Source organism: Cladophialophora bantiana (assembly GCF_000835475.1).
Source record: "Cladophialophora bantiana CBS 173.52 unplaced genomic scaffold supercont1.21, whole genome shotgun sequence".
Lineage (NCBI taxonomy): Eukaryota > Fungi > Ascomycota > Eurotiomycetes > Chaetothyriales > Herpotrichiellaceae > Cladophialophora > Cladophialophora bantiana.
This window is the reverse complement of record NW_015971595.1, coordinates 535,283-559,998: the sequence shown is the minus strand read 5'-3', so window position 1 is coordinate 559,998 and position 24,716 is coordinate 535,283. Positions and strand designations below refer to the sequence as shown.

The 24,716-nt window shown below is 51.8% G+C and overlaps 6 protein-coding genes across 6 annotated transcripts; 1 reads left to right on the top strand and 5 right to left on the bottom strand.

Annotated features, from left to right (window-relative positions):
* Positions 1-992: 992 nt before the first annotated feature.
* On the bottom strand, positions 993-2,911 carry Z519_11309 (uncharacterized protein; the record flags this gene model as incomplete). The annotated part of the gene is made up of 6 exons (XM_016769021.1): positions 993-1,343; positions 1,399-1,578; positions 1,689-2,078; positions 2,129-2,560; positions 2,618-2,755; positions 2,801-2,911. 6 exons carry the CDS (start codon positions 2,909-2,911, stop codon positions 993-995), a joined length of 1,602 nt encoding a protein of 533 aa, XP_016614867.1.
* Positions 2,912-4,241: 1,330 nt separating this feature from the next.
* Z519_11308 (uncharacterized protein) lies at positions 4,242-6,147 on the bottom strand (the record flags this gene model as incomplete). The annotated part of the gene is made up of 8 exons (XM_016769020.1): positions 4,242-4,409; positions 4,446-4,530; positions 4,594-4,752; positions 4,803-4,929; positions 4,977-5,123; positions 5,178-5,423; positions 5,481-6,063; positions 6,115-6,147. The coding sequence occupies 8 exons, from the start codon at positions 6,145-6,147 to the stop codon at positions 4,242-4,244; spliced, it is 1,548 nt and encodes a 515-aa protein (XP_016614866.1).
* Positions 6,148-14,810: 8,663 nt separating this feature from the next.
* On the bottom strand, positions 14,811-15,455 carry Z519_11307 (uncharacterized protein; the record flags this gene model as incomplete). Its single annotated transcript, XM_016769019.1, has 1 exon — positions 14,811-15,455. The coding sequence occupies one exon, from the start codon at positions 15,453-15,455 to the stop codon at positions 14,811-14,813; it is 645 nt and encodes a 214-aa protein (XP_016614865.1).
* Positions 15,456-16,654: 1,199 nt separating this feature from the next.
* On the top strand, positions 16,655-17,826 carry Z519_11306 (uncharacterized protein; the record flags this gene model as incomplete). Its single annotated transcript, XM_016769018.1, has 3 exons — positions 16,655-16,737; positions 16,799-17,429; positions 17,488-17,826. The coding sequence occupies 3 exons, from the start codon at positions 16,655-16,657 to the stop codon at positions 17,824-17,826; spliced, it is 1,053 nt and encodes a 350-aa protein (XP_016614864.1).
* Positions 17,827-18,664: 838 nt separating this feature from the next.
* Positions 18,665-20,509, bottom strand: Z519_11305 (uncharacterized protein; the record flags this gene model as incomplete). The annotated part of the gene is made up of 4 exons (XM_016769017.1): positions 18,665-18,924; positions 19,023-20,109; positions 20,214-20,267; positions 20,345-20,509. 4 exons carry the CDS (start codon positions 20,507-20,509, stop codon positions 18,665-18,667), a joined length of 1,566 nt encoding a protein of 521 aa, XP_016614863.1.
* A 408-nt stretch (positions 20,510-20,917) lies between these two features.
* Positions 20,918-22,711, bottom strand: Z519_11304 (uncharacterized protein; the record flags this gene model as incomplete). The annotated part of the gene is made up of 1 exon (XM_016769016.1): positions 20,918-22,711. One exon carries the CDS (start codon positions 22,709-22,711, stop codon positions 20,918-20,920), a length of 1,794 nt encoding a protein of 597 aa, XP_016614862.1.
* Between the last annotated feature and the right edge of the window lie 2,005 nt (positions 22,712-24,716).

Here is a 24,716-nt window from a genome sequence, read left to right as displayed (position 1 = left end):
TCGAGACAAACCCGCCTTTCGGACGGTGCATCAGTGAGTGCCATTGCATAGAGAGCCGCTCACCCAGGGCTGAAGAGAGGACGACGATACCGAACCATGCAGGTTGAAGCTGGACGAAGTTGTTGTTGTTGTTGTCTATGCCAGGCATGAACGGCCACGCAGAGGGCAGGCCGAGGCTGCAGTTTGCTGCGGAGGAAGGAGGCGGGGAGACGAGGATCCCTCTCCGCCCCCAGTCCCCGGACTATCCCGGTCCCCCGCCAGCTTGGCCGTGGATGCGGCTCGGCGGGGATTGCAGACATAACACATGCCGAGCTCCGGCGCCGAGGGGTGACGGCAGCCAACCATACGAGACCCCTCCCCCGCTCCACTAGGCCACTCATCGTCTGGTACGGGTGCTCTTGCCGACGAATCCCCACCCCGAGCAGCTCGGCACCTTGTTTGCGTGCGGGTATGTGGCAGCGTCTTGCCTCGCCCAGTCTATAGCTGCTCGTCCAGTGCTATTCGCGTCAACTAACTCACGTTTGCGTCGTTGCATACGAAGTACATCTCCTGGGCTCTGCAGATGCCTCATTACTCCGTTGGCTGCGTTCAAACCGACCGGAGAAGTTCTGCCAGAGGAGGATTGTGCGCATCCCAGCCTCAAATCTCGAGGTCGGCATTGTTTAATACTTCTTGACATTCTAGCAGGAGGTGTTTGGATAGATTGTGCTGGTGATGTGAGCAGAGGTGCTTCAATTTCCCATTCAACAAGAAAAGCGACTAAAAAAAAGACAACAAGTGTAGCGAATGTTTGGCAACGCTCAGCCTTGCCCACGATCGAGGACTCCTTAGCTGCTGTGCTGCTGTTCGTGGCATCTGTCGGCATGACACAATTCTATCATGCTCCACCGCGGACTGAGATTTTCACAAAGCTCAGCCGGGGGCTAGCGAGGGCATTGCAGCATGCGCCGCCAAACCCGAAGCCCACAACGTCTAACGCGCTAGATACTCACTTACAACTTCAGTGTTGAACTAGAAGCTTCCTTCTGGTAAAGGTCCCGTAGATTCCTCTTGAGATACTTCCCACTGGCCGTCTTTGGCAGGCTCTGCACAAAGACGATGCCGCCGTTCAGCTGTTTATATTTGGCAAGACGCCCTGCAACGTACTGTTTGACCTGGTCTTCACTCAGTGCATCGGCATCATGCCCTGGTCTTCGCACAATGTATGCCCGAGGAAGCTCTCCATCCACAGGATCAGAGGACGGTACCCCAATCACCGCAGCATCAGATATTAAAGGATGTGACATCAGCACGCCTTCTAGCTCAGGTGGTGCGACCTGGAAGCCTCGAACCTTGATCAACTCCTATATTCGGCGCGGAAATTAGAATCGGGTATCATGATGCAGGGGCAGACTGTACCTTTTTCCTGTCCACAATATACCACTTTTTGGTCTTCCCATCACAATACGCGACGTCACCAGTGTGGAACCATCTTCCAGAGAAGGACAACGAATTCGCTTCAGGATTGTCGAGGTAACCTTTGATCACAGTTGGACCGCGAATCCATATCTCCCCGATTTTGTTGTAAGCCCGAACCTCCTGTCCATCGTCATCCACGAGCCGTTCCGCAAGTCAGCTCGGTTGAATCTCCAATTCGTCCATTGGTCTCGGACTCACTTGACCTCCAGATTAGGCAGAAAGTAGCCTACGCTTCCATCGATGTCTAATTCTGGCCAGGGGTAACATGATCCAATACAGCTGAGCTCAGTCATTCCATAGCAAGGGTTGATGCAGCCTTCCGGGTGCATCAGAGCCGTAAACCTTTTCTGAGACAAAAGGTCTATTTTAGCGCCACCTGTCATGCCCGACCGTAGGCTTCTTAAAGAGTATTTTTGGATCAAAGGAGACTGCAGAATTGAGACGATGATTGGCGGTACAACGAACAGTTCCGTCACCTCATACTTCTCGGTGAAGCGGAGGAAATCCTCAACTTGGAATCGCGGCATAACGTAGGCGATGTGACCCGAGCGCAGCGGAGTTATGTGCCCGATTATGGCCATGGCGGCGTGGAAGAAGGGCAGACAGAGAATTCGTTTCACCTGAAAGGAGTTAAAATACGAGAGAATCAAGATTAGGATGGGTATCCCACTCTGTATGGCTTTTGTACTTGCTCTTGGAGTAAGGTGTGCTGGGCAACGAGGTTGTAATGCGAGAGGCACGCAGCCTTGGGCAGGCCAGTGGTTCCTGAGCTGAACAGGATACAAGCAGTAGTAGACTCTGCGACGGACTTGTCCTCGAACCGTACCCAGTCTTGCGCTCCATTTTGTAGCAAGATTTTCCACGAAATCGAAGAAAAGTCCTCTTGTGACAGCGAATCGAACTTGAGCACATTCTCCTCGGGAATGTTGCAAGATTTTGCGGCTGCTAGTATGCCATCGTACAGGTCAGGCTGTGCTATTACCAGCTTCGTTTTGGACGCCTTCAGGTGGTGTTGCAGTTCGTAGTTGGTATAGCCAGGGTTTGTTCCAGTCCAGGTCAATCCCGCCCCCACAGCGGCTAGAAAGACACAGGAGTAATACAGCTGCCTCATAGCTCAGCGGATGCCGACAGCTGAAGGGTTTCTACATCCGGGGCTCACATCATTGAAAGAGTGCACACAAATGCAATCGCCTTTCGCCAGCGACCTCGACCGAAACCCGGCAATGAGGCGTCGTATCAGATGCTTCGCTTGCCTCAGGCTGAGGGAACGTCTCGGATCTCCAGGGTCAATGTAGATCTAAACACGATGAGATCGGATAGATTCGCACGATGATCGACTCACCGGTTCATCTGGCGAATATTTGGCTTCGTCGAAGATCCAAGAGAGGAGGTCTTTTGTTGGGATGTGTACAGTGCTGCTAGGCCCGAAAAAGGGTTCATCATCGCTGCCCATGTTTCCAGGGTCGCTGAGTACAAACTATGAGAATGTGGAAATTGTTGATTGAGCTTGCTCCTTGATTTCCGGGTCGGCATTAATAAGTGGAAATGGATGTAAGGGAAAGGCAAATTCTCATGCATCGACCACCAGTGGTCAAAAGGGGCGCAACTTTACTTGTTTATGAACTCTGTGCATGTACAAGCTTGCTAGAGCTTGAGACCTGATGTTCAGCGTAAAATGTTAGCACACCGTGAAGAACGCAGCAGGCAAAGCTCGGGCCGATCGCTCTCACCGAGCACCGAGGCTCATACGCTTGATAAACCAGCCTGTTCACGCACCAAGCTCATAGAATTGGCGGTGATGGATCTGAAGGACTCTCTAACCGAGCTTCTGGTCGTGTTGGGAAAGGAGATGGCCATATAGTGTCGGCGCCAGTTCTTGTGCTCTCGTCAAAGAAAAAGCCAGGGTGCATCGAACGGCGGTGCTAGATTTGGATCCAGAGCGAGGTTTCCCATTGCAATAGTCAGTTAATACACCAACATGCTTAGGAGCTAACTCCCATTGCGGTTCTGCATAATAGTAATGGACTCCCCTTGTCCCATCTCTTGGATTCTCGCTCTTCGTGTTGGACGAAAAGGTCCGTGATAACCTGTTGATACTATGTCGCGGCAGCGAACTTGCGTGTGGAGAATTCCGCCATACACGTGATCGGGAAACCTACCCTCTATGGTTAGGATTAGCCGACACTTCGGGCTAGTGGGTTAAGCAGCACAAGCAAAATGGGAGAAGGATGCCACCTACAACCTAAAAGCCACCGAAGTCAAAGACAATAAATATCATGCACACATATCAGAAGAACCACTGATACCTAGCTCACTCGAAGCCACAGAAAACGACTAATTCTCCGAAACACCAATTACACTACTGAAGTCTCTGCAACGTGCTCCAAAAGTTAGGTAGTCACCCGCGCAAAGATACCACTCCCCAATCGACAATCATACGGCCTGATTGAGTAATCAGTCGACTGGCCATCAAGGCTGGCAAATCAGGACACCTTTTACGTTACAAGCGAAGGTCAGAGCTAGTTCTAGGGTCTCGTTCCGTCCCCTTAACGGTCAGCGACGGCGGACACAAGCACCGACAGATCCCAGACTGGCACAGGAAATGTGTGAATTCTCGGCCTCTAGTTTTCTGCTGTATCAACGCGTGTGCTATATAGTATTAGAGGCAGCTGAAAAGTCATAACTATATAGCCAAAAGTGCAGGTAATCAGAAGTGCAATATGTCCTGCAATCAAATCATTTGGTGGTCTCAGACGACCGCCCTGCTCTGGCCTCGCGGCAACTTAGCCCATAGTGCCTTTTCGGGCGTCAACGTCCATAAATTCATGCTCCGAATACACCTGCTCTTGGCTCGAGACTTTATCGTGGGAAAAATTATCAAGGGGTGTCATATCTTCAACAATGACGTCTCCAAATGCCTTGCTGATCTGCTCAAGTGTAAGTCCTTTGGTCTAAGCATCGATTAGCATTTGACCTCCATTTTGGACGGTGGAATATCTTGCCTCGGGGAAAAACAGCAGGACAACGGCTGCCATCACTGTGGTGAAACAAATAAAGACAAGGTAAAACTTCCTGGAATGTGTGGTCAGTTTCGCGCTAGATCCAGGGTCAAGCGGCACGCCACAAAGAGTCTACCATTTAATATGTTCAAAGGCTATTGCAGCAGCCCCAGTGAGAATGGCCGACCATAGCTGGACAGCGGACAACGACACACCAACTCCCGAAGCTCTCCAGGCGGCAGGAAAGATTTCCGAACTGTACACAAACGATGGACATTCAACTCCCGCCGCGAAACTTTGAGTGCATCAGTAATGAGGACTTTCGATGACCTGAACTTTACTTACAAGCACACAAAAAGGAAAATGAAAAAGGTGCCTGCGGTATTGGCTGCTCTGTTGTCCTTCCCTGCGTAGGTCGCGCTCAAAGCTGCCGAGATGATCAGGCAGAGTAAGCAGCCCAAGAGTCCGATCACTGGAAAGCTGGTCAGCAGCCACCAAAACCAAAGTCCAAGGAGAAACTACCAAGTTGTTTAACCCGACCAATCTTGTCGGTAATAATGCCGCCTAATAAATTGAAGATCGTAAGGAGAACAGTCCAGACCCCGGCCAAGATACCTTGAAGGAATGCACTGAACCCCAACCTTGCATAGATGACAGAAGAGTATGCTGAGCAGGGTTAGCATCCAAGCCTAATATCCGCACACACCTGTGTCAACTTACTCAAGATCACAATGGAGCCACTGGACTGCGAGGCGGTATTTACCAAGAACCCAAAGATAAAACGCTTGCGCATGTGCGGATCTGCAAGACCATCCCAGAGGGTTCGCTTGTTTTCTGCTTCGAGATCGAGCTGGGCCTTGATACTTTGGAATTCATGGTGTGCGTATGAGTTGGAGGGGTCCGCTCTGTCTCGATGTAGTCGCAGGATAGTCTTCTCTGCTTGCTCGACGTGCCCAGTCAAGTACACTAGGTTGAATAAGGGTTGGCACGAATAATGCACTGACAGGGAAGGACCACACTCACACCAACGAGGGCTCTCTGGCAGAAAGGGAACCACAAATAGCATAGCCAGAGGCGAGACGCACTGCAGAGCGAGCGGTGCCCGCCAGCCTGCCTGTCCGGCTGTGTGGAAAAATGCAACCCCGATCCACTGTGCGACGGTAAAGCCTGCTCCCACTACACTCGCATGGAGGCCGACCATAAAGCCTCTATTATGGGCAGGCGCAACCTCAGCCTGGTACAGTGGGCAACCGGGAAGGAAGTGCCCAATTCCAATGCCTGTCATGATACGCGCCACGCACATCATGGCGCTGTGGACCGTGCCGGCTTGCAATGCTCCACCTACAATAACAAACACGGATCCCACGCCCAGAGGGATGCGCCGGCCAAATCTGGAGGCGGATAGCGGATAAAGACAACACCCGATGAAGCCGCCCACGTAGAGCAAGGCGCTGAATGCTGCAATCAGGCTGTTTGTGTGTGACGCCCCCGGGCCTTCAAGAGAAAGGCCCAAGTATTCGTAAAATGCAGCGTGGCTATATATATTCGCCAGGATCGATGCACAGTAGCCGTAGGTGAAGCTCCCCATGGTGACCGCCAGCACCACCTGGGAATGGTCAGTTCATGGACTAAGACTACACGGATGTCCAAAACGTACCAGGATATTGTATGCAGATGTGACGTGATACATGATGAGTGAATTTACAAGTAAACAATTTGAATTCTCTACAGGTTAAAGCGGGGTCGAGGCTGATCCAGTCGAATGTTTATAAATACGCTACTTTGCGGCTCCAGGAAGGTAGTCGGTGAATAGCACACCAAGGTCTGGAAGTGTGTCCGTAACGCCCAGTCACGGCGGTTTCAGACATCCCAAGATTCGGCGTGTTGTTCTCGTTAAATGGGCTCGGCGCCGAGGTTGCACTCTGCTAGTCAAATGGTTCAATTTTGCCCGAGGCGAGGTCGAGGCCCGCGGGGTAAACGTAAAGCTAGACTCTAGAGCGTGGAAGGCTCAGGCCTTTCTTGCTTGCTGTTGCCGGGCTTGAGAGAAGAGGTTTCATATCAAATTGGGGCAAGTGTTACGAATCAGCCGTGTCCCAGCTACAGGCCAGAAAGCGCAGTTACTGCCACCGTGACAAGATCGAAGGGACATGGGGATCAATAGGAGCGTCAGCTATCTCGGGTCTTGATCTTCTATATACCACGGTGGTCCAATGTCTCCGAGTCTTCGAGAGTCTTTTGAGTAGTAGGAGAGGTCTCAGGAATAGCCTAATGAATACTCCCACTAGACCTGAGCCCTGTGCAAGAGCGAGTTTTCCCGTTCACGCCTATTATTATAAAGAAGTCATATAAATACACGGAGAACCTGGGCCAAGACTTCAATGGCTTACTACCAAGTTGCCTGGATACTGTTAGAGTTAACTGAAAGGTTGCTAAAAAGCCACCTCGGATATACAGGGTGCTGCTAAATATTCTGTAGCCTGGAATCTATTATACACTACAGTCTGTTCCAAATCTTGTTCCCCCCTATGGACATTTGGCACCTTCCTACACGTCAGTAAAATGTCGTTTCTTCGGAATATACTCTAAAATAGGCTAGTCTCTTGGATAAATAGGTTAAGCATGAGTGACTCGATGACGAATCGAATCCCTCGCCACAGCTTGGACTAGGCTCCTTAGGGACTCGATTTCTCTGAAGTTGAGTCGAAGCAACGCTGTCCATGACGTGGTCATCTCGATGTAAATGGCGCTGGTGATTAAACTACCTATCAAACTGACCATTAAACGGCCAGCAAAAATTGGCAACCGCTAACTTGGTGGCGATCTCTGCAACGTGATTCCTCCACCTCATGTCAACTATGGGAGCATCTCTCTGCTCCCAGGCTTTGGAATACCTTCTCCCTGGCTCTTTGGAGATATTAGAACAGTTTGGCGAAATCACCGATGATTGGAAGCTTGTCATGGTCGATCTCCGAGTCCGGCATCTAGAGTCTGGTACTTTGAACATAGAACACAAGACCCCTCAGAAGTCGCACATGAACAGACAGATCATATACAATTTCTCCCAAACCACATATTACAATATTATACTTCGATTTACCGATGCCATTTTGCAGTGCTTGGGCTGCAGGAGAAAGAAACTGGGATGCTTGACCTCTGCGATGCCTCCGCTGCGAGAGCATCGTATCGTTGATGGGTTGGGGATCGGAGAAAATAAGGAGGCTACGACTATTCATTTCTAGAATTGATTACTCTACGCAACCTCGGTCTTCTGAATGGACCCTTCAGTGTGCGTGAGATCGGGCGAATAGTCGCCCCTTCAAGAATCAATGAGAAGTTCGCCAGGCGAGCTTTGTCCAACATGTTGACAGCAAGCAGGCGGCTATTCACGTGAACGTGAAGGGAATAATGCTTTGGTCAGCAAGAGAGTTTGGATGTTCCACAAACACATGGTTCAGGGAAGAATATTCGGTTTGCATTACTATCCGACAACGCTCCTACTATCGTACAGCAGTGCGGGATCCGAAGAAACAAGAGACCAGATCGTATCTTTGTTGAATCAGCTTCAAGAGAGGAATCCAGCCACGGACGCCATGTGGACAAGGCACAAGCACATGTGTGTAGCCGTATGATAATCTCGAGAAAGGTTTAACTGTACTCTACCTGTTCCGGGGCATTTTTATCGTCTCCTGCTTTTCACACCAGTTTTTTCCAATGAACATGAGCGCCTGCTGTGACTAGCTTGATAATCCTTTGACGCGTCAACGCTGTGACGAGATCCTGCAACATAAAGTCACACCAAGATGCCATGATATCATTCGATTCGCCTTGTCGAGGGCGTTAAACTAACGCTTGACAGATTGAAATACTACCGAGTAAGGTTTTGTAGAGATGCGGGCGCCAAGGGGCGCTTCAGAAATCTCGAGATTTCGAAGTGGTACAGTAGGACGATCTAGCCAATATAATATTCTCGTATATGGCTTATTTCAGCCCTACCCACTTTGGCACAATTTGGGAACATAAGAGGAAGTGAGGAACTAATATTAACCAAGAAACCTAACTCTAGTACCTCGTAAGTGCTCTAGAAAACAGCTCTAATACCCTGCTCCTTTGCTTTCCGTTTTCCTTTGTCCCTTTGGTCCGCTGCCCTCGTCGTCGTTATTGCGGCTTCCTTCGCCGCTCGTTCTGCGGCTACCCTGCTAGCTCCTCTTCTGCTGGTGTTTAGCCGTTGCCGTCCGCTTCTCTCATGACCTCGTCGTCGGAGTCGAATCCGGTCGACTCGGATGGTCTGGTACTTATATCGCATTGTCCGATGTGACTAGTGTGGTGTCAGGCGTGACCACCGTGTGCTTGTCGTCCGTTACTACCGCAACCGCCCTTGTGGGCCGTCTTGTAGGGATGGGCATGACTCATTCCTCCCCTAAGGCTGTCCTGTCTTGTCAGGCCTTTGGACACTACTCTTTTTCTGAACGGCCATAATTGAGTTGTGAGCTTCCAGATCTGAACAACACCGAGTGTGTAGACTCCTAGTAGTCCCATCGAACTACATATAGTCAGGCTTAAAGCGTGGGCGGCATCATCACTGCAATTCGTCCCTCTCCTTGAACTCCGACGGCTCCCTCAAGGCTTGGGCTACCGTCAAAGTTCCAATAAATCTGTATTGAATCTGTCGTCGCGGACATTCATCACGCCATTAGGTGACCGAGCGCTGAAGAGCCGAGATCGGAGGATAGCCTTTTAATAAAGGCCTCGAACCTGGCAGTATGTTTGAGTTAAATAAGGACCCAGAGCTTCCAACCAGCAAGAACAAGGTGATAGGATCGGAAATTCGCATCCTCACAATGGAATGCTGTTCCCGAGCCTGCTCCGCTAGAATGCCAGTACGGTGTGTTCTCGCCGGGAATAAGATCAAGTTGAGATAACGGACCCGCACGGAGTAAAGATTCGAATGTGAATACAAGTGGCCCAGTGTAAAGCGGAGGCCCAATATAATAAGGTAGATCATGTTCTGGAGGTGATCGATCAATTGGCGGACGTAGCTTAGACAGAACTCCCATGAAGGCTTCTCGACAGGCCAATCTTGGCCATTCAAAAAGAACAAGGACTGTAGCTGTCCGTCCGCATTTGGCCTATTCGTAAAAGTGTCCTTCTCTCCCTCTCTGTCCGTTAGGGATCCGTTCCGTCGTTGGTCCAAACTTCCTCCCTTGCAAGATTTCGTCAACAGCCTCTTCCCAGATGTGTTTGCCAGAATCTCGCTCCACTCTACCACCCTCTCCAAAAATTCGGCTTGGGTTTCGTTAAGGTGGGAAGACACTTCGCATTGAGCGAATCTAAATCTTTTGCCTGTTTTCGGACTTGCTCCACCTTCTTGATTTTCGAGACCCAAAGAACCTTAACCTTAGTTGAATGCCATAATTGTCTTGCAGTTGGCCGAGATGGTTATTAAATTTGTCGACGGCTTCGGGCCACGGCATCGTCAAAACCGCCCTGTGGTACTAGAGAAAATACCTCTGCTCCATTGTGTCCTTGTTATTTCTTGAGCTTTCGAGGGCACCGTAGGTGTTTCGCCGCCGTCGACCCGAGTCGCTTAGGCTGTGATAGATGAGATCCTCATCATATCCATGCTGACAGAAACAGGGGGAGTGGCATCAGACGTTGAGAGAGAGATCCTCGTTCTCCTGGAAGGCAGGACCATGTTCTTCGCATTGTCCTTTGGACTCTCGATGCAGACGGCCCCATTCGTATTCTTCGTGGCACAGCTCTACAAAGTTGCTTAGAATATCCAGCCGGTTGATGGGACTTGCGTACAAGTCACATAACGGCATAGTTATCCATGTTCAAGCCGTCATGAGTTTATACAAAGGTGGAACCCGATGCGTCCAGCCTCGACATGCATCTGGAGCGTAAAATCCCAGTCGATGGATTCGAAATTAATCGAGTCCTTCACCAACAACTCTTCCAGGCATTCGACGTGTTGATATCGCTGCTATAGCAACAAGGACCATTGGTGTTTCTCCAAGAGTTCCGTGGGGACGGATATATGGTGCTGGATTGCGCCCACCCCCTCGTAGAGAAGGTTTCTCGTCGCGTGATCGGTGTTCGCATTTCACACGATTCTTAGTGTAATTGAAGCATTGAGGTCGACCTTCGTCGCACCTTAACCTTCTCTCACGGCAGGCAGCGCATGAGGGCAGCGACTTTTCTAGTCTCTTCTTATCATTCTGCGGCGTTTCCCAATACACGCGTTAGCCTCAGCAGTTCGTCGTCGCCGCAGGATTGACCTACTAAGGCGAAGAGTTTAAAACCTGTTGGCGTAGGCATACCAGGAATAGTGGCTATACTACTAGAACAGACCTTGAATCGCAACATATCCCCTTCGCAGTGGGTCCGATAACCTGGTGACCAATAGAACTCGCATTTTGTGCGTAAATAAGGTAGAATATCGCCGAATTGAATCAATAAGGAGCCTTCGAATGTGGACCCTCGCCTCGATCTTTAAAAGGATCATTTTGAAGATATCTTGTCTATTCTCTGAGATCGATAGGCCAGATAACAGCCTTACTTGTTATATAGATATTGTCGAAACGGATCATTATGAAGAGCTGAGAGAAAAAGAGTGCCAAAAAAGTGAAGTAGATCGAGTTTTGAGAGAGGTTTCCACGGTTTATTTAAGCCTTTCGAGAGTTGTTCGCGATATCCGTAAGACTACCTTTGCAAACTTTTTCAAGAGTACTGGTGTCCAAAATTGAAGGAATAGACCTAGAGGAGTCCATTGGCACAAGAGATCGAGGTTTGAAGGCTTTCCATCGCCAGGATCGATCTTTAAAATGGGTAGAATCGGCAGGATCTCGGAGTATATCGCGAACGCGGAGGCCCTCGACGCTTTCAGGAAGGTTTTCCTTGTCACGGAGTAACGATCGACCAAGGCATCGGCGGCCGAATCTGCCGCCGGCTATGGAAACAAAGGAAAGGTCGGACCGTGTCGATTAGGACGTCGACTTCGAACGATGGCAACACGATGGCAAGGTAGGGTACACGAAGTCTATCGGGCTTCGTGCTTCTTGGAATAACAGAACCCACTGCCGTCCCCGTTCATACTCTAGTGTCCAAATTCTCCTTCGGGCTGCCAAATCAGGTGGCGCTCTCGTTCGGTCACTGCCTCGACATGGGGCTAGTGTCCAACTTCTCCTTCGAACGGGAATTTGAGCGCTATTGCCCATAAGCTTTGACACGCCCATCGGGCTTCGTGCTTCTTAGAATGTAGAAACCACTGCCATCCTCATTCACACTCCACAAGCTAGGAGTCCCCCCAGGATATCTGGGGTGCGAGATTAGTCCCGTGGGCCCTATCTTTCTCAGAATGAGGAAATTCATCACACTATTCACAGTGAGCACAGCACTCGATCGATCTTCCCCGCCACATACGGAGAAGCTTCACCCTACAGACAAAGGATTGACTCGCATTGCAGGCGAAGGCTGGTTCCAGTTTTGCTTAAGATAAGGTTTGTTGGCGTAGCGAAGGCGTTGTAAAGTGCAATCCTTCATTGAATGAGGCTCGATTAGCTGTGAGAGGGAGATTCCATTAAGCAGAGCTCTGTTCTGGCAAATGTTGGTTAGCAAGTCGGTCCGTTTTATTGATGATAAAATAGGTATGACTCACTCCGTGGATGGCTCAAGGAGCCCGCGATACCAAGACGTGTATGTATATATATAATATTTGGAGGGCCTCGACTCAATCATGGATGAATTCAACAGACTTGAGAATTTACAAGGCCCTGACTGGACAGAGGCACCACCGGCAGAATGTGCACTATTACCGAAAGGTGCTGCTGTGGAATTGTCGCGCGGCCGCTGGCACCACCATGTTGACAACCTCCTTCTGTTGCATCTCTGTTCCACTCGGTGAGGTCGAGGCTGGTAAGATATTTTAGTTCGAGGAGCTAAATTCGGCGATGGCATGAGTCCGTCACTACACCACGAAGGACGCAGCGGTCTCGTACGGCAATGATGCGTGGCTAGGGAGGAATCTGGGAGTTGCTTGCTGACATGGTGTCTTAGAGGATGGATTCTTGGGTGTGGTTGAAGGGACCTGGCAGTGGGGGTTGATCCACGATGCCCTGCATCAAAAGGCCTGTGTGGCCGTAGGGGAAGACGCTGAGGGTTGTTTTGCAACCCGCCACTTCCAAGCACGCCATAATACGCTTTCCGCATCACTCGATAAATGGTGCATCAGAATGCGGGTGGCTCCTGCTCGCAGCTCATGGCCCGTAGCTAGCGACAGGCTTCGCGAGTAGTTCTGTTACCTCTCTCTTGAAGAGCCTCTCGAGATATATCAGTCTGTGATCTGGAGATGCGCTCTTTTAGACAAATGGAGAATGCAATTAGCCCGCCCCAGTTCGCTTCCTCCGAGCTTTGGTCGCGAGGTTACGAGATAACTTGCTTTTTAACAGTCATGTGCAGCTGCTTAGACCGTTGTCGGGGGTGATCCCCATGCTCATCTTCGTTGTGATTGCCGTCGTTGCTCTTGTCGGTGGTGCTATCGTCACTTGCGTCGTGGCTGACCTCGTGGCTGAGCCATCACTAGAGTCGCCACCGTCATGACTGTGGATTTATGTAGGGGGACGGGGCCTCTCGTATCTCGCGTTGCATGTTCGGTCGCAACATCGCTAACCGAAGCCGCGCGATGAGACGATATTGTCTGCACTGTTCTCGCGCCGTCATGTGTCTGTACTTGTCAAGGACTCGGCCTCTCACGGACCTGCAGATGCTGCTAGATTGGGTAGCCTGATGAACCTGAGACCTTCCCCGTATTGGTAACTCTTGGAAACTTCCATAGGTTGGTTGCAGGATACCTCGAACAATCGGATCAATTTGTGTCAAGCCTCTGCCCTTCCGGAAGGGCGTCGATTCCCTCGTACTGAGAGAGTCCACCAAGTAGCTGTGTCCCCCTCTCAATAAGAGATTGCCAAGGCGACCTGCTCTTCTCCCGAGATTGGTCGATGCTGCAAGGTAGCCTTACGCTCCAGCCGGTCTTCCATTACCAGGATCCATATTCGTGCGGCATCCCCTTCGCGGTCCCCTTTGTACTTCGGTGGGTCCTTGAACCCTTGAATAGGCAGGCCGACGAGGTTGAGGACCCCGGGATTGGGTGCCGGACCTGGTCCACTCGTCATTTGTCCTGTTGGTCCGGCGGGCGTCTAAGCTCCTGCGTTTGTCGGACCAACGGAGGTTCCTTCGCGGTGTAGTTCATGCCCGGACCTACGTTCGGCGTGGGTGACACTACGCAGCTGACAAGGAAGTGTTCAACGATGAACGTGACAGTCTGTCGAAGGCCTTCCTGGTCCACATGTTGGGGTGGTTACCGGGTTTCTGGGAGGCGGTCGTGGTGTTGACGTACCGCCTGGATGACCTCTGCCATTTGGTGTTCGAAGTTGGCAAGTCGCGCTGCGGCGCCTTGCTTCCGGCGTGAGCGGAGCAATCGTCAGCTTAACAACCAGCGGCTGGAACAACCTCCATAGGTCAAGCGGTCGGCGCGCGAGGAAACGAAACTGATGGCGCCGAGATACAGACAAATTGGAATGGCCGGCCGGTGGAACTTTCATCAACTTCAAATCAGCTGGGCAGCACACCAGCTCCGCGGGCCGATGGAGGCAGATCTTGCTTTGGTGCCTTGAAGAAAATCCTGAGAAGGCCAAAATTGAATACGGAGGTTATGAAGTCAACTTACATTACAAGATTTTGACAGATCCAGCATCAGCTCTCAGTCCAGAGCTGCATGTTATATATATGTAGACAGGGTTTGGTTTCACCCGATTTGGAATCAGGATACTCACACTCTGCACCGCGAGGAGGTACCCGTCCAACGCAGAGCAGGAAAGTAAGGAGTCGTCATTAAGAGCGAGCAAAACGAGGAGACGCCACATTCTCTTTCCAAGAAGGGTATTTGTCCAGATTCGGGACTCAAAGCAAGGTTGGTCGAAGCATTCTCTTGCAGGGCAAATAACTATTGGTTTTCACAGTGCGGAAGTCAGGAGTGTCTGACTCGGGAAAGACAGAGTGTACTTCAATTGCAGCCGTATCACTCTCTTGCAGTAACCGGTGTCATTCTCTTCGGGCATCGTCTATGTCAATCAAGGACGAGACATTGTCCACATCGAGAGAACGCATGCCCGGAGCAAGAGACTCAGCTGGTCGGATACGTCAGACCCATAAACCTCTCCGGCACGCCTGTTCCAGCTTGGGCGGGCCATCGACGGCTCGTCGAGGTCGATTAAGTTGAGATATCGTCAAGGCGTGTGGCCAGTGAAGAGCGGCGATGGGACGTGATAAATCACTGACAGGGCCTAAAGTACCCGATCAACGTTGATTTACAGGTAAATGAAGACGTCCAAAGGAGCCCAGGGAAGGAGCTGGCTGGGTTTTTGTCCGGTCTAGATTGGGGGACCGATACATTTGCATCAGCTCTGGAGGCTTTTCCACAAGCTGAGCGGTTGAGCGAAAATGCATGCTGTCAGTGTCAAAGACGCCCAATCCAGCTGCAATCCCTGGTGGTGGATTCAGATCAGTCAGGCTCTGGTACAACCTGGTGTTGAGGCTCGGCGAGAAGCCATCAGAAAGAATACTCCGTCTGGGAAGCTGATACTCGTCGTGGACTCGGACATGGCAGGTCATAGTCTTTGGCTGAGGCTGTCTTCTCGACTGGAGATTGCGAACATTGTAGGGATCCTGGAGCTTTGGATCTGGAAGATCGTAGTTCACTTTGACGGTGAAGGGGCTCGCGTGTTGGGCTTTTTCGAGAGTGGCACGAGATGAGAAGACGACATCCATCTCCAGCTGCTCAGCATTGCCAGGGACAACGTCGCGACGCGTCATGAAAGAGAGGACAGGGCCAAGGGACTGGAGCTTCTTCAAGACTGCCGTTGATTCACCCAGAGTAGTTGGAGCGGGGGAGATGACGAGCTGAGCAGCAAGCTGCTGGAGGGGGAGCTTTGTGATAGACATGAATCTGTGTCTCTACGGTTGGAGATTCGAGTCCTTGAGCAGAGGGGAGGGAGACCGAGAGTCTCGTGGCGGAGTATGAAGTAGACAGGCTCGAAACTCACGATAGGGGGGGAATGATTCGAGGTTTGCGAGTTTGGTGTGGCCGACTCGCCGTGTAAGTTGGCAATGAGCCTTGGCGCTGGAAAAGGAAGACGCAACTCCACGAGACCTGAATTTTTCCGACAATTGATCCGAGGAGCTTCATACTGTAGCTGAGGATCACTAGGAGTTGGGGAGCTTTGAAGGCACGTGACTTCGCAACTCGCGACTCGGGCGACCAAGTCCTGCACCCCCAAAAATAGAGGCCAGTGGAAGGGCCCCCACGTCCCAACGACCTTCGGGCTGCACAAGGCCCCGCTGGAATTATTCGCTCAGGCCACTGCGCCCATCTCAAACTCAACTGGCAGTTCTGGCAGCCCCGAGCCTCTGCGAGTTGCCTGCCGCGGTCTGAAGGTCTCCTCCAACATCCGTCCCTATGTGCCTACAAGAGTTAGAGCTGACGAGATCTACCAGAACTGTAACCAACTGTCTCAACCATCAAACTCCTCCTTAATTCCCTTCATTCTACACATTCTCTTCTCTTCTATTTCTCTCGCTCTTCTTGGGTATTCTTCTTCACTGCCCGCAGTCAGATCAACCGCCAAGTTTGAGTCGCCTCCACCGACCAAGCCAAAGAGTCTTTTCCAGCTGCTTTACTGCCTTGGCTCGCCAGCTTCGCCCGTTCCAGACGCGCTTTGGACCAATCCTCATCTGCCACTCCCCCCCCTCCTGAGTTTCAGCCGCACCCAGTTCCTCGAACCGAGTGAACTCTGCCACCTGCGCTCCCAAGCCGACCCTGAACCGTCGAGGCCATCACTTGACCCTCCCTGTCACCGTCAAATCTTTGCAGTTCTATACCTGTATCACCCCCAGCCCTATTTCGTTCAGCATTGGAACGTCACTGAGCCGGACCACAACCGACCGTAGTTGTGGTAGCCCAGATCAATCCAAAGGCAACTTCATAAGCAGCTGCGCTTCGAGCCGTCAAAATTCGCGCACACGAGTCTCGCGCTTCCCTCCTCGGAGGCCAGCCCGACACCTATCGACCTTTGCCCGGAGGCTATCACCGTCGCGAGGGTTATGTGATGAACGACTTTGACAAGAGAAGATCAAGATCAATCATGTATCGACCAAATTCAAAATGGACATGGGCCTTCTCCCTCATCGCCTTGGTCCAAGCCATGATCATTCTGGCATTTGAGAGGTATGGCCATGATAGTCTCGTCGTCAATTGAATCACTTCTAACTTCTTTTGTTTTTTCAAGCTATGTCTTTGCTCACTTCCAGATACACCTCGAAAGCATTCCCGGCAACCAGACGTCGTCTCGCACGATCCCGACCTTCTTGACCTTGTATATTTTCGGATTTCTGTATCAGCTAGTCCTCGTCTGGGACGCTTTGCGGATGAAAAATACCATTCAGGTCATTGGCTTGGTCATGTACAATGTCGGCCTGCTCATCTATGGCTCCGTGCAGATGGACCAGATCAGAGAAGCGATTCTGCAGCTGGCCGAAGATGATTATATCCGCAAGAACATTTGGTCAGATACCGAACCGTTTTTGATCGCCATCCCGTGCATTTTGGCGGTCGGTACAGTACTTATGGCCGGCTGCGCCTGGAAGCTGTATGACGAATTTGCCTGGACAATTTACAAACGCATCTCGGCCGACTTGAGGATGAAACGACGCTATCTTCAGTACCAGGTCTACATCGCCCTGTTGAAGTTCGATTTCTTCTTCTTCCTCGGATTTACCGTCCAATTCGTGGTCATTGTCACCCAACGACAAATCGAGTTCGCCCTCACCATTGCAGCTATGCCTGTCACCATTTTCATCCTTCTGGCAGCCGCCTGGTTCGTTCGGAAAGAGTCTCTCTTGGGCACCATTGTTATTATTGTAAGTATACACCTCCAATTTCCCCTCTTCGGCATATCCCTAAACTTGTACGTCACAGGTACTTTACTTCGGCGGTCTAGCCTATTTCATTTTCAAGATGGTCCGCATGTACTCTCCGGGGTGGGAAGTTCCTTATCTGCCGGCGCGAAAGGAACTCACCACGTTTGCTGTCTTGACCATCATCTTGATCCTTGTCACCATTACCTACGCTTGCGTTTGCGCTCACAACTATAACAGGGGACTGAAGCCCTATGTCAACAAGCCACAGAACATCGAGGATGATGAGAAACCCATGGGAGGAAGCGCATATGCTCCTTTCGCAACTGAAATGGAACCATCAGGCAGCGGAAAACTCCCCGCGCCAAGGCCTGTCGCCAACCGGATGGAAATTGATTAAATGAGATGTCCAAAGCAGTGTCAGTTCTTTTTCTTGTGGATACTATGTAGCGGGCGTTTGCCATGGATGGTTCGTTACTATCTTTCAAACATTTGCGCGGCGTTCAATTTTCCCCCTGTCATGAGGAGTTCGGGGCTGGCATTGGTTGAATGAAAGATATACCTTGGGAATCAGGCACGAATTGGGTATGGAAATGTGAATATAAATGCCAGTGGGAAGGGGGACGGAGGAGGCGTGGTAACGCCAAACGTCGCTGTAACGAACGAGTACCTGTACCCTTTTTGGGCATGTATATCTCTAGGTTGGTAGGGAGGTAGGGAGGTAAGGAGCTCGTTCACCCTAAGCCTCAAGGCCGCCCAACGACCGGGCGGACATTTTAAAGGGACGGCGCGCTTGAGTTGAGTGATATGAAGTGAAGGAGAGGAAATGTGTGATTCATACCAGTCAGTGATTTCTCATTCGTTTCTTCATTCTTGGCTTCAAGCTTCTCGAGGGCAAAGCCTATTGCTACCAGTATGTTCTGTAGGTATGTAGTATCAGCCTTAGCCCTGACCTCAAGCTGGTGATAGATGGCACAGAGAGAGACACACTCACACACTCACTCACACTCACTCACAGACAGAGACACACACAGAGAGAGAGAGCACGCGTTCGCGCGTAAGGGATGGTGCAAGAAGGACGAGAGAACCAAAAACATGACAAGAAAGAAGAAAAGAAAAAATACGTAATCTCTATCACGCCGAATCTCAATCCAATCCAATCCAATTCCACCCCAGTACTCACTCCCTCTCCCTCCCAGCCACTCTCGTTCTCACCCCCGCCCACCCGCCCCAGATATCTACTCGGCCATGAAAATCTGCAGCATCTGCGGCAAGTTGTGCCTCTTCTCCTCGACCATGTCGTCCGACACCTTCCAGAAGGCGGTTGGTCCCGCGGGGCCGTGCACGTCGTAGTCCTTGTCGAACCAGTTGCCCAGGATGCCGCGGGCGCTGCGCAGTCCGCCGATCTGCACGCCCTCGGAGCGCCAGCGCTCTTCGCCGTGGAAGATGGAGAAGGACGTCCAGCGGATCGCCTTGGTAGGGGTTTGGCGGACGGAGCCTGGGAGCGAGGTTTGTCAGCGAGGTTTAGAGTCGGTAGGGAGAGCGGGAGGCGGAAAGGAAGGCAGGGAGGGGAAGGACGGGGATGAGGGAACTCACCTCTTATCCTGGAATGGGCGTTAGGATCCCACGCCATAAAGGTGCTCCGACTGGTCCCTTCGAAATACACCACCGGCAGCAGATCCTCTCCGTCTTCTCCTTTCTCCTCTTGCTCCTCGATCCTCGTGACGTGCAACTGCAAGCTGATCAGTCGGAAGGCCTCTCGCGTCGTAATGGGCTCCCGTTCCTGATCCATGGGAATGTCGATGTTTCTTTCGAAATTGAACCGGTACAGGTCGTTGTAGTCGAGGAAGCAGACGATGCGCATCCACGTCCCCGTGACGCCATAGGGGTCGAGTGCGTCCAGGCTGGGATTAGGAGCCGGTTTGATTTTCCCCGTAAGCGGGGACGAGACGTAGCTGTCGGGCGCGATGCCGGAGAAGGGGGTTTCCCAGGGTTTGAGGATGTTGGATCGGGCTGACGAGGCTGAAGATCTGCTTCCTTCGCCCGTCGATGGTGGAGGAGAACCGCGGAGGCCGCCGAGGACGTCTGTGTCGCTCAGTCCGCGTCGTTCGGTGTACATTCTGTGATTATAGCCAAGGACGATCATGATGGCCTGTACCTTCTCCCAATCAATGCGTTGGGTGCCGTCGTCAGTGAAGGGTCCCCACATGTTTAAATGGTTGTATCGGCGCAAGTCGTACACTCGGGATCGTGCCCAGGGGTGCACATCTCGCATGGGGCGTGGGCTGCTTCGGAGGAGATGACTTTCTTCTTCGCTTTGGTCATTCTCGTCGATGTCCGGGTCTTCATAGTCGTCGTCGTCGTAGCTATCATCAAACGGGGCACGAAGAGGAGACACTACGTGCGGACACAATCGGCCAGCCCCGGTCGGCCAGGGGGCGTCCAAGTTCGTGCCTGCCAGAACATGGAGTTGGGCGGAGAGTTGACGTAGTTCCTCCGAGGACGCGGCGGGCCATTGTCGAGGTCGGGCGCGGGCGAAGAGGCTAGATCTGCATAGTATAGTAGTGATGTTGATGCCCTTTGAGTAGAGATTTGACAGGAAGTCGGTAATCTTGGTGGATGATGCAGTGGCTTGCTGGGCCAGCCTCAGGGTCTGTGTTAGCACTTCTTCCAGCGACTGGGTCTGAAGCGCAACGTTAGTGAGACGGGGATGGCTTGCAGAGACCAAGGAGCAGATCATGCCTTTATGTCGGCGTTGTCCGATTCAAGGATCTTTTGCAGGTTCACCAAGCGGGACAGTCTCTCTCGCCAGGACTTGGTGTCGTCGTCTACAGGGGGATCCTGATGGGTCAACCCTGGTCAGCAGGCGGCTCCTTCAATATCAAATGACGGTGGAAGCCGGCCTCGACTCTTCTTACAAAGCGGGCCAGATACTGGAGTCTCCAGAGGAAGTCATCGTTTCTGATGCAGCTGTTCAGGTGGCGACATGTCCTCGCTAGAGACGCCAGGTCGGCCGGTTCAACGTTCTGGAAGATATTGTGTAGCACTTCAGGAGCCAAGTCAAGGAGCTGGTAGTGAGCCATGGCGACGAATGCAGCTGGACGGCCAGCGGGAGGGGAATAAGCGGGCGGGGAGGGGTTCGAATCGAGGGCAACTGGGCGGTCTGCTATACTATATCTCTGTACTTAATCTTGCCCGAAACATCGACGGGGAATTTTCAGGCTTCGATCATGTTTAAGATGAACCAGATGAATAGAGACCACCGTGAGTAGATGGTGAGAGTTGGCGGTGGTCCGTCGCGAGTGAAGCTGTGGTTGGAATAAAGGAAGATGCCGGTGTCTTCCCGAGCATGTTTGCGGTTCGGAGATAAGAGGTCATCTCCATCAACACCCATCACTACTATACCGAGTAGTCACTACGATGTACACATATCCATCTCCCCGCGAGGTCACTTCCATCGAAGTCGGCCTTCGGATGAGCACGCAACAGACCTATATCTCAAATACATACTGCTGCTGGTACGATGGAACCCCTCTCGCCTGCAGACTCGGCTCCAACAGACTCGGCTCCAGCTCCAGCCACAATTGGTTGTGTCTCGACTGGTCCGCCTGGCCCGTCCACAGAAACTGGCTTATAGTCCTTTGGTACTGATCATAGTCCCGCAACCCGTGTCTGCGGCATGCCTTCCCCAGCATAAAGACGAATGATGCGTGAACAGCTGCCAGAGTGCTAGTCAGCGCTCCCGTCGACAGAATCCATATCAACATGGCCGGAGCGAAGTCCAACTCTGAGAGGTCCTCGTCCATGGTCAAGAGCGTGTCGTAAAGCTGTGTAGACAAGACGTTGAAATGTCGGTACTTGAGCGGGTTGCCTCGCAAGTGGTGGTGGGTGAAGAGCAACGCCGCCAGAGACACTGCCCGCCAAACCGTGGCGTCCCACCGATTGTTCCCGGGTGCGGTGTCCGCTTGGACGATGAGTCTCAATTTTCTTTCCACCCGATGGAACATATCACCGCGCCGCATCCTTCCCTCTTCACTAGTGGTGCGTAGGGGGTTGTTTTGCTCCGCAGTACAGAGATTTCGAATGTCGCTCAGGAGATCTAGGACCTTGTGACGAGGAACGCCCGCCGCCCTCAGCTCGGCGCGGCTCAGGCCAGGCAATTCTCCAGACAAGTTGCGCCGCTGAAAGGCTGCCCAGGATTCATCCCACACCTCGATTGGTGGGAATCGCAGTCTTTCGTCAAAGACTTCCGAGTATATTAGATCGTTCCAACTGATCAAGCGTTGCAAATGTTGCTGAACCCCCGAACTCAGAGACGACATGCCGCCCCGCATTTCGACAATGGCGTGCAATCCTGCCATGTGCTTGGTGGCCTCAGCGTATGAATCCATCACAAGGGCAATATTAGTCAGGGCTGCCACCGCCGCGATGGTTTCATCACTCGCTGCCCGCTGCGAATTTGACAGACGGTCGTTAATTAATGAGATGGCTGCCAATTTATGTTGGAGTGTCTTCATTTCTTCCTGAGAATCCGGAATTGGTCGGCGATGCCGGAAATGAACTCCCCAGCTGTACATTGTCGCATGAAAGACCAGCTGGTCGCTAATGGCAAATTCGGACCACGTACTCTGCCCATTGATTGGACACCACGGGTACCTTTCATAGTGACGGAATAGGTAGAGCCTTGCGTCGTCCCCTTCAGTTAAGCGAACTGGCAAGACACCGAAAACATCGATATTCCGCGACCCAATCCACGTCACCGGCATCCCAGGTACAAATCCCGACTCGGCAGCCCCCTGCCGCCGCGTACTGACAAGCGATTCTGTCTTGTCTTTTGGAAGCTCAGATCCGGCGTCGTTGCTGTCAACCTCTCTCGTCCGGTCGGTCTTCTTCTTACCCTTTCGATGTCGAGGGGGATATCTTAGCTCCAGCTCACCAGATCGCATTCTAAACCTCATCTTCTGCCCGCCAGCTGCAGTAGCCCTTTGTTTGTCAGTCCGCAGTCTGTCTCCTGCAAATGACACCACAGTGGCCTTCTTTGGATCTGCCGCTTGCTGCTCTGCATGACTTCGTTCCAGATAATTGTGCATAACATGTGCGCGCAGCGTTTTGAGCTGCTTGCGGTCCTTCTGCTTTCGACCCGTGGACGCGACGAACAAGAATCCACCCTGAGCAGGCGCATCCTCGGGCCCTCCATCAGGCCCTTGTTGGGGGGCATATGCACCTTCACTAGCTGGAGGACTGCTCACTTCGGGATCTGGCCTCGAACGGGTCGGTGGTGTCATGTCGTTGAATGCTTAGATATGGATTTCTGTTTCGACAGGATTCAACCGGTCAACTTCGGTGCTCGATGGGGTTTACCGCTTCATCCTCCAGCACTCGGTTGTCTCAAATATCAAAAGGGACGATCTGGTCGTCCAGCCTCAGCCTGTAAAGACGGTACATACCTCCCTGGCTCGCTCCACATGTTGGTAGGTGCGCTACTGCTTATGTAACACAGCCGAAAGGAGGATTACTCATCAAAGATTCTTGCGCCGTCAACGCCCCTGAATCGCATCATCCACTCAAGATTTCGGAAACACCTTCAGCCACGCCAGATCGGGCAGTAGTTCGTTGCTTCCAACGATATCCACCATGACAGACCTTGTTACATAACCCGCAGCGACATGCAGATGATTACCGAGTAGATTCCCGAGGATGCACCTTCCAGCAAACAAGATGTACTCGCTAAACCAGTTAAAAGAGTACCCAGGTACTAACCCTGTTGAGCAACATCCATATCGATGGCGGATTCGTGTCCTGGCATATGGCATATGAGATGGACGGATGAGAATGACAGGCAGTTCAAGCTTGGATAGAAGAACGGCTGGACAGAGCAAGACAAGGTTAGGGAAAGGGACGCTTGAAATGGCTCCCATGTCCCCCTTCCGATCAGGACATGTCGAGGAACTAAGAACGGGCTCGAGTCGTGAAAAGAGCCACTCATCGCACGACCTCGACGTTCAGCAGCATCCTCACAGTACTTGTACTCATAAGTATTATCAGGCGTCCTTCTTCCAAATATACCACCTTTTATTGAAAACGCCCCCCCTGACAACGGCAAGTCCGGTGGAAGACGATTTCCGGACCCCGGCGTGCACAGACCAATTCATCAGGCGCGTAATATGGGATAACGCGGCCGTTATGCCACCTTTATGCATGCGACAACATCTGGCGACCAACACAATTCCATGGTGGCACTTTTCGATACCGAGGACTGCCACAAGTGTGAATCCTTCTCGATAGGCAGCTTACTCAGTAATACGGGGAACAACTACTGGCGGTGATCGCCATCCACCAATATCGTTTCATCACGGTGATCAACACCCCCCATGCTGCTAGGATTCCCGCTATTGGCGGGGACTGATATGATGGGGTTGCCTTAATGCTTTCCGTAACACTTAGAAGGTGGCGTAGAGATATGACGTGGTCAGCGATGTCCCTGGGCGCATCTCGAACGTTTTCGATAAGTCTGACAATCCCCAGAACTTGCTGGGCGAGTTGCGAGGCTGCAGCCGCCGCGCCGAGCGCTTCTAGTCCGGACGCCATCGGCACCCAACGGTGACTTCTTGAAGTCGGGAATATTTCGCATGGGTGTATCCTTGTTGGATTCTGACCAAGGAAGAGATATAAGTAGACATCAGGACAAGATTCGTAGGTTGTTGTCGTTGTAAGGCTGAGCAGGAGCAAGCTCGAGTGTGCTTGGCGAGCTGCCTCAATTGCTGTGTCCTTGCACTCTCTCTAGCGCCTTGGCAGCATCGTGGGGTTAGAGAGCCTTGCATCGTTCTCCTATGCAGAAGAACAGCCGAGCACAAAGTAGATAAGAGAGGTGTTCAAGCAGAATCAGCTAGCAAGTAGAGTGAGTGGACAAGGCAGAGGGAGCTCCGAACCGCTACTGGAACAAGATTTGACCTCACAACGACTTCGGAGGCATCCCGAGCAAGGCTCCCCCTTGGGTCATGGGCAAAGCGAGGCAGGAAGGTCCGTATTTGAAGACGCCTTACTTACGCGCGCAAGTAGCTGGTTAAGTACGGATTGGTCATGTAACTAACTACCAGATTCACAGGGACGCCTCGAGCCTCGTGAACGACATGGAAGGCCGATACTCCGCAAACAGAAGGTACGGATACATCCACCAAAAATGGGTTCGCACTGTTACAGGTCACCCTCCCCCTCTTGACTCCGAATCGTTAAGCCCGAATCAAGCTCCCAGTACTTCATTTTCGGCACGTAGTAACGACTCGCCGTCTA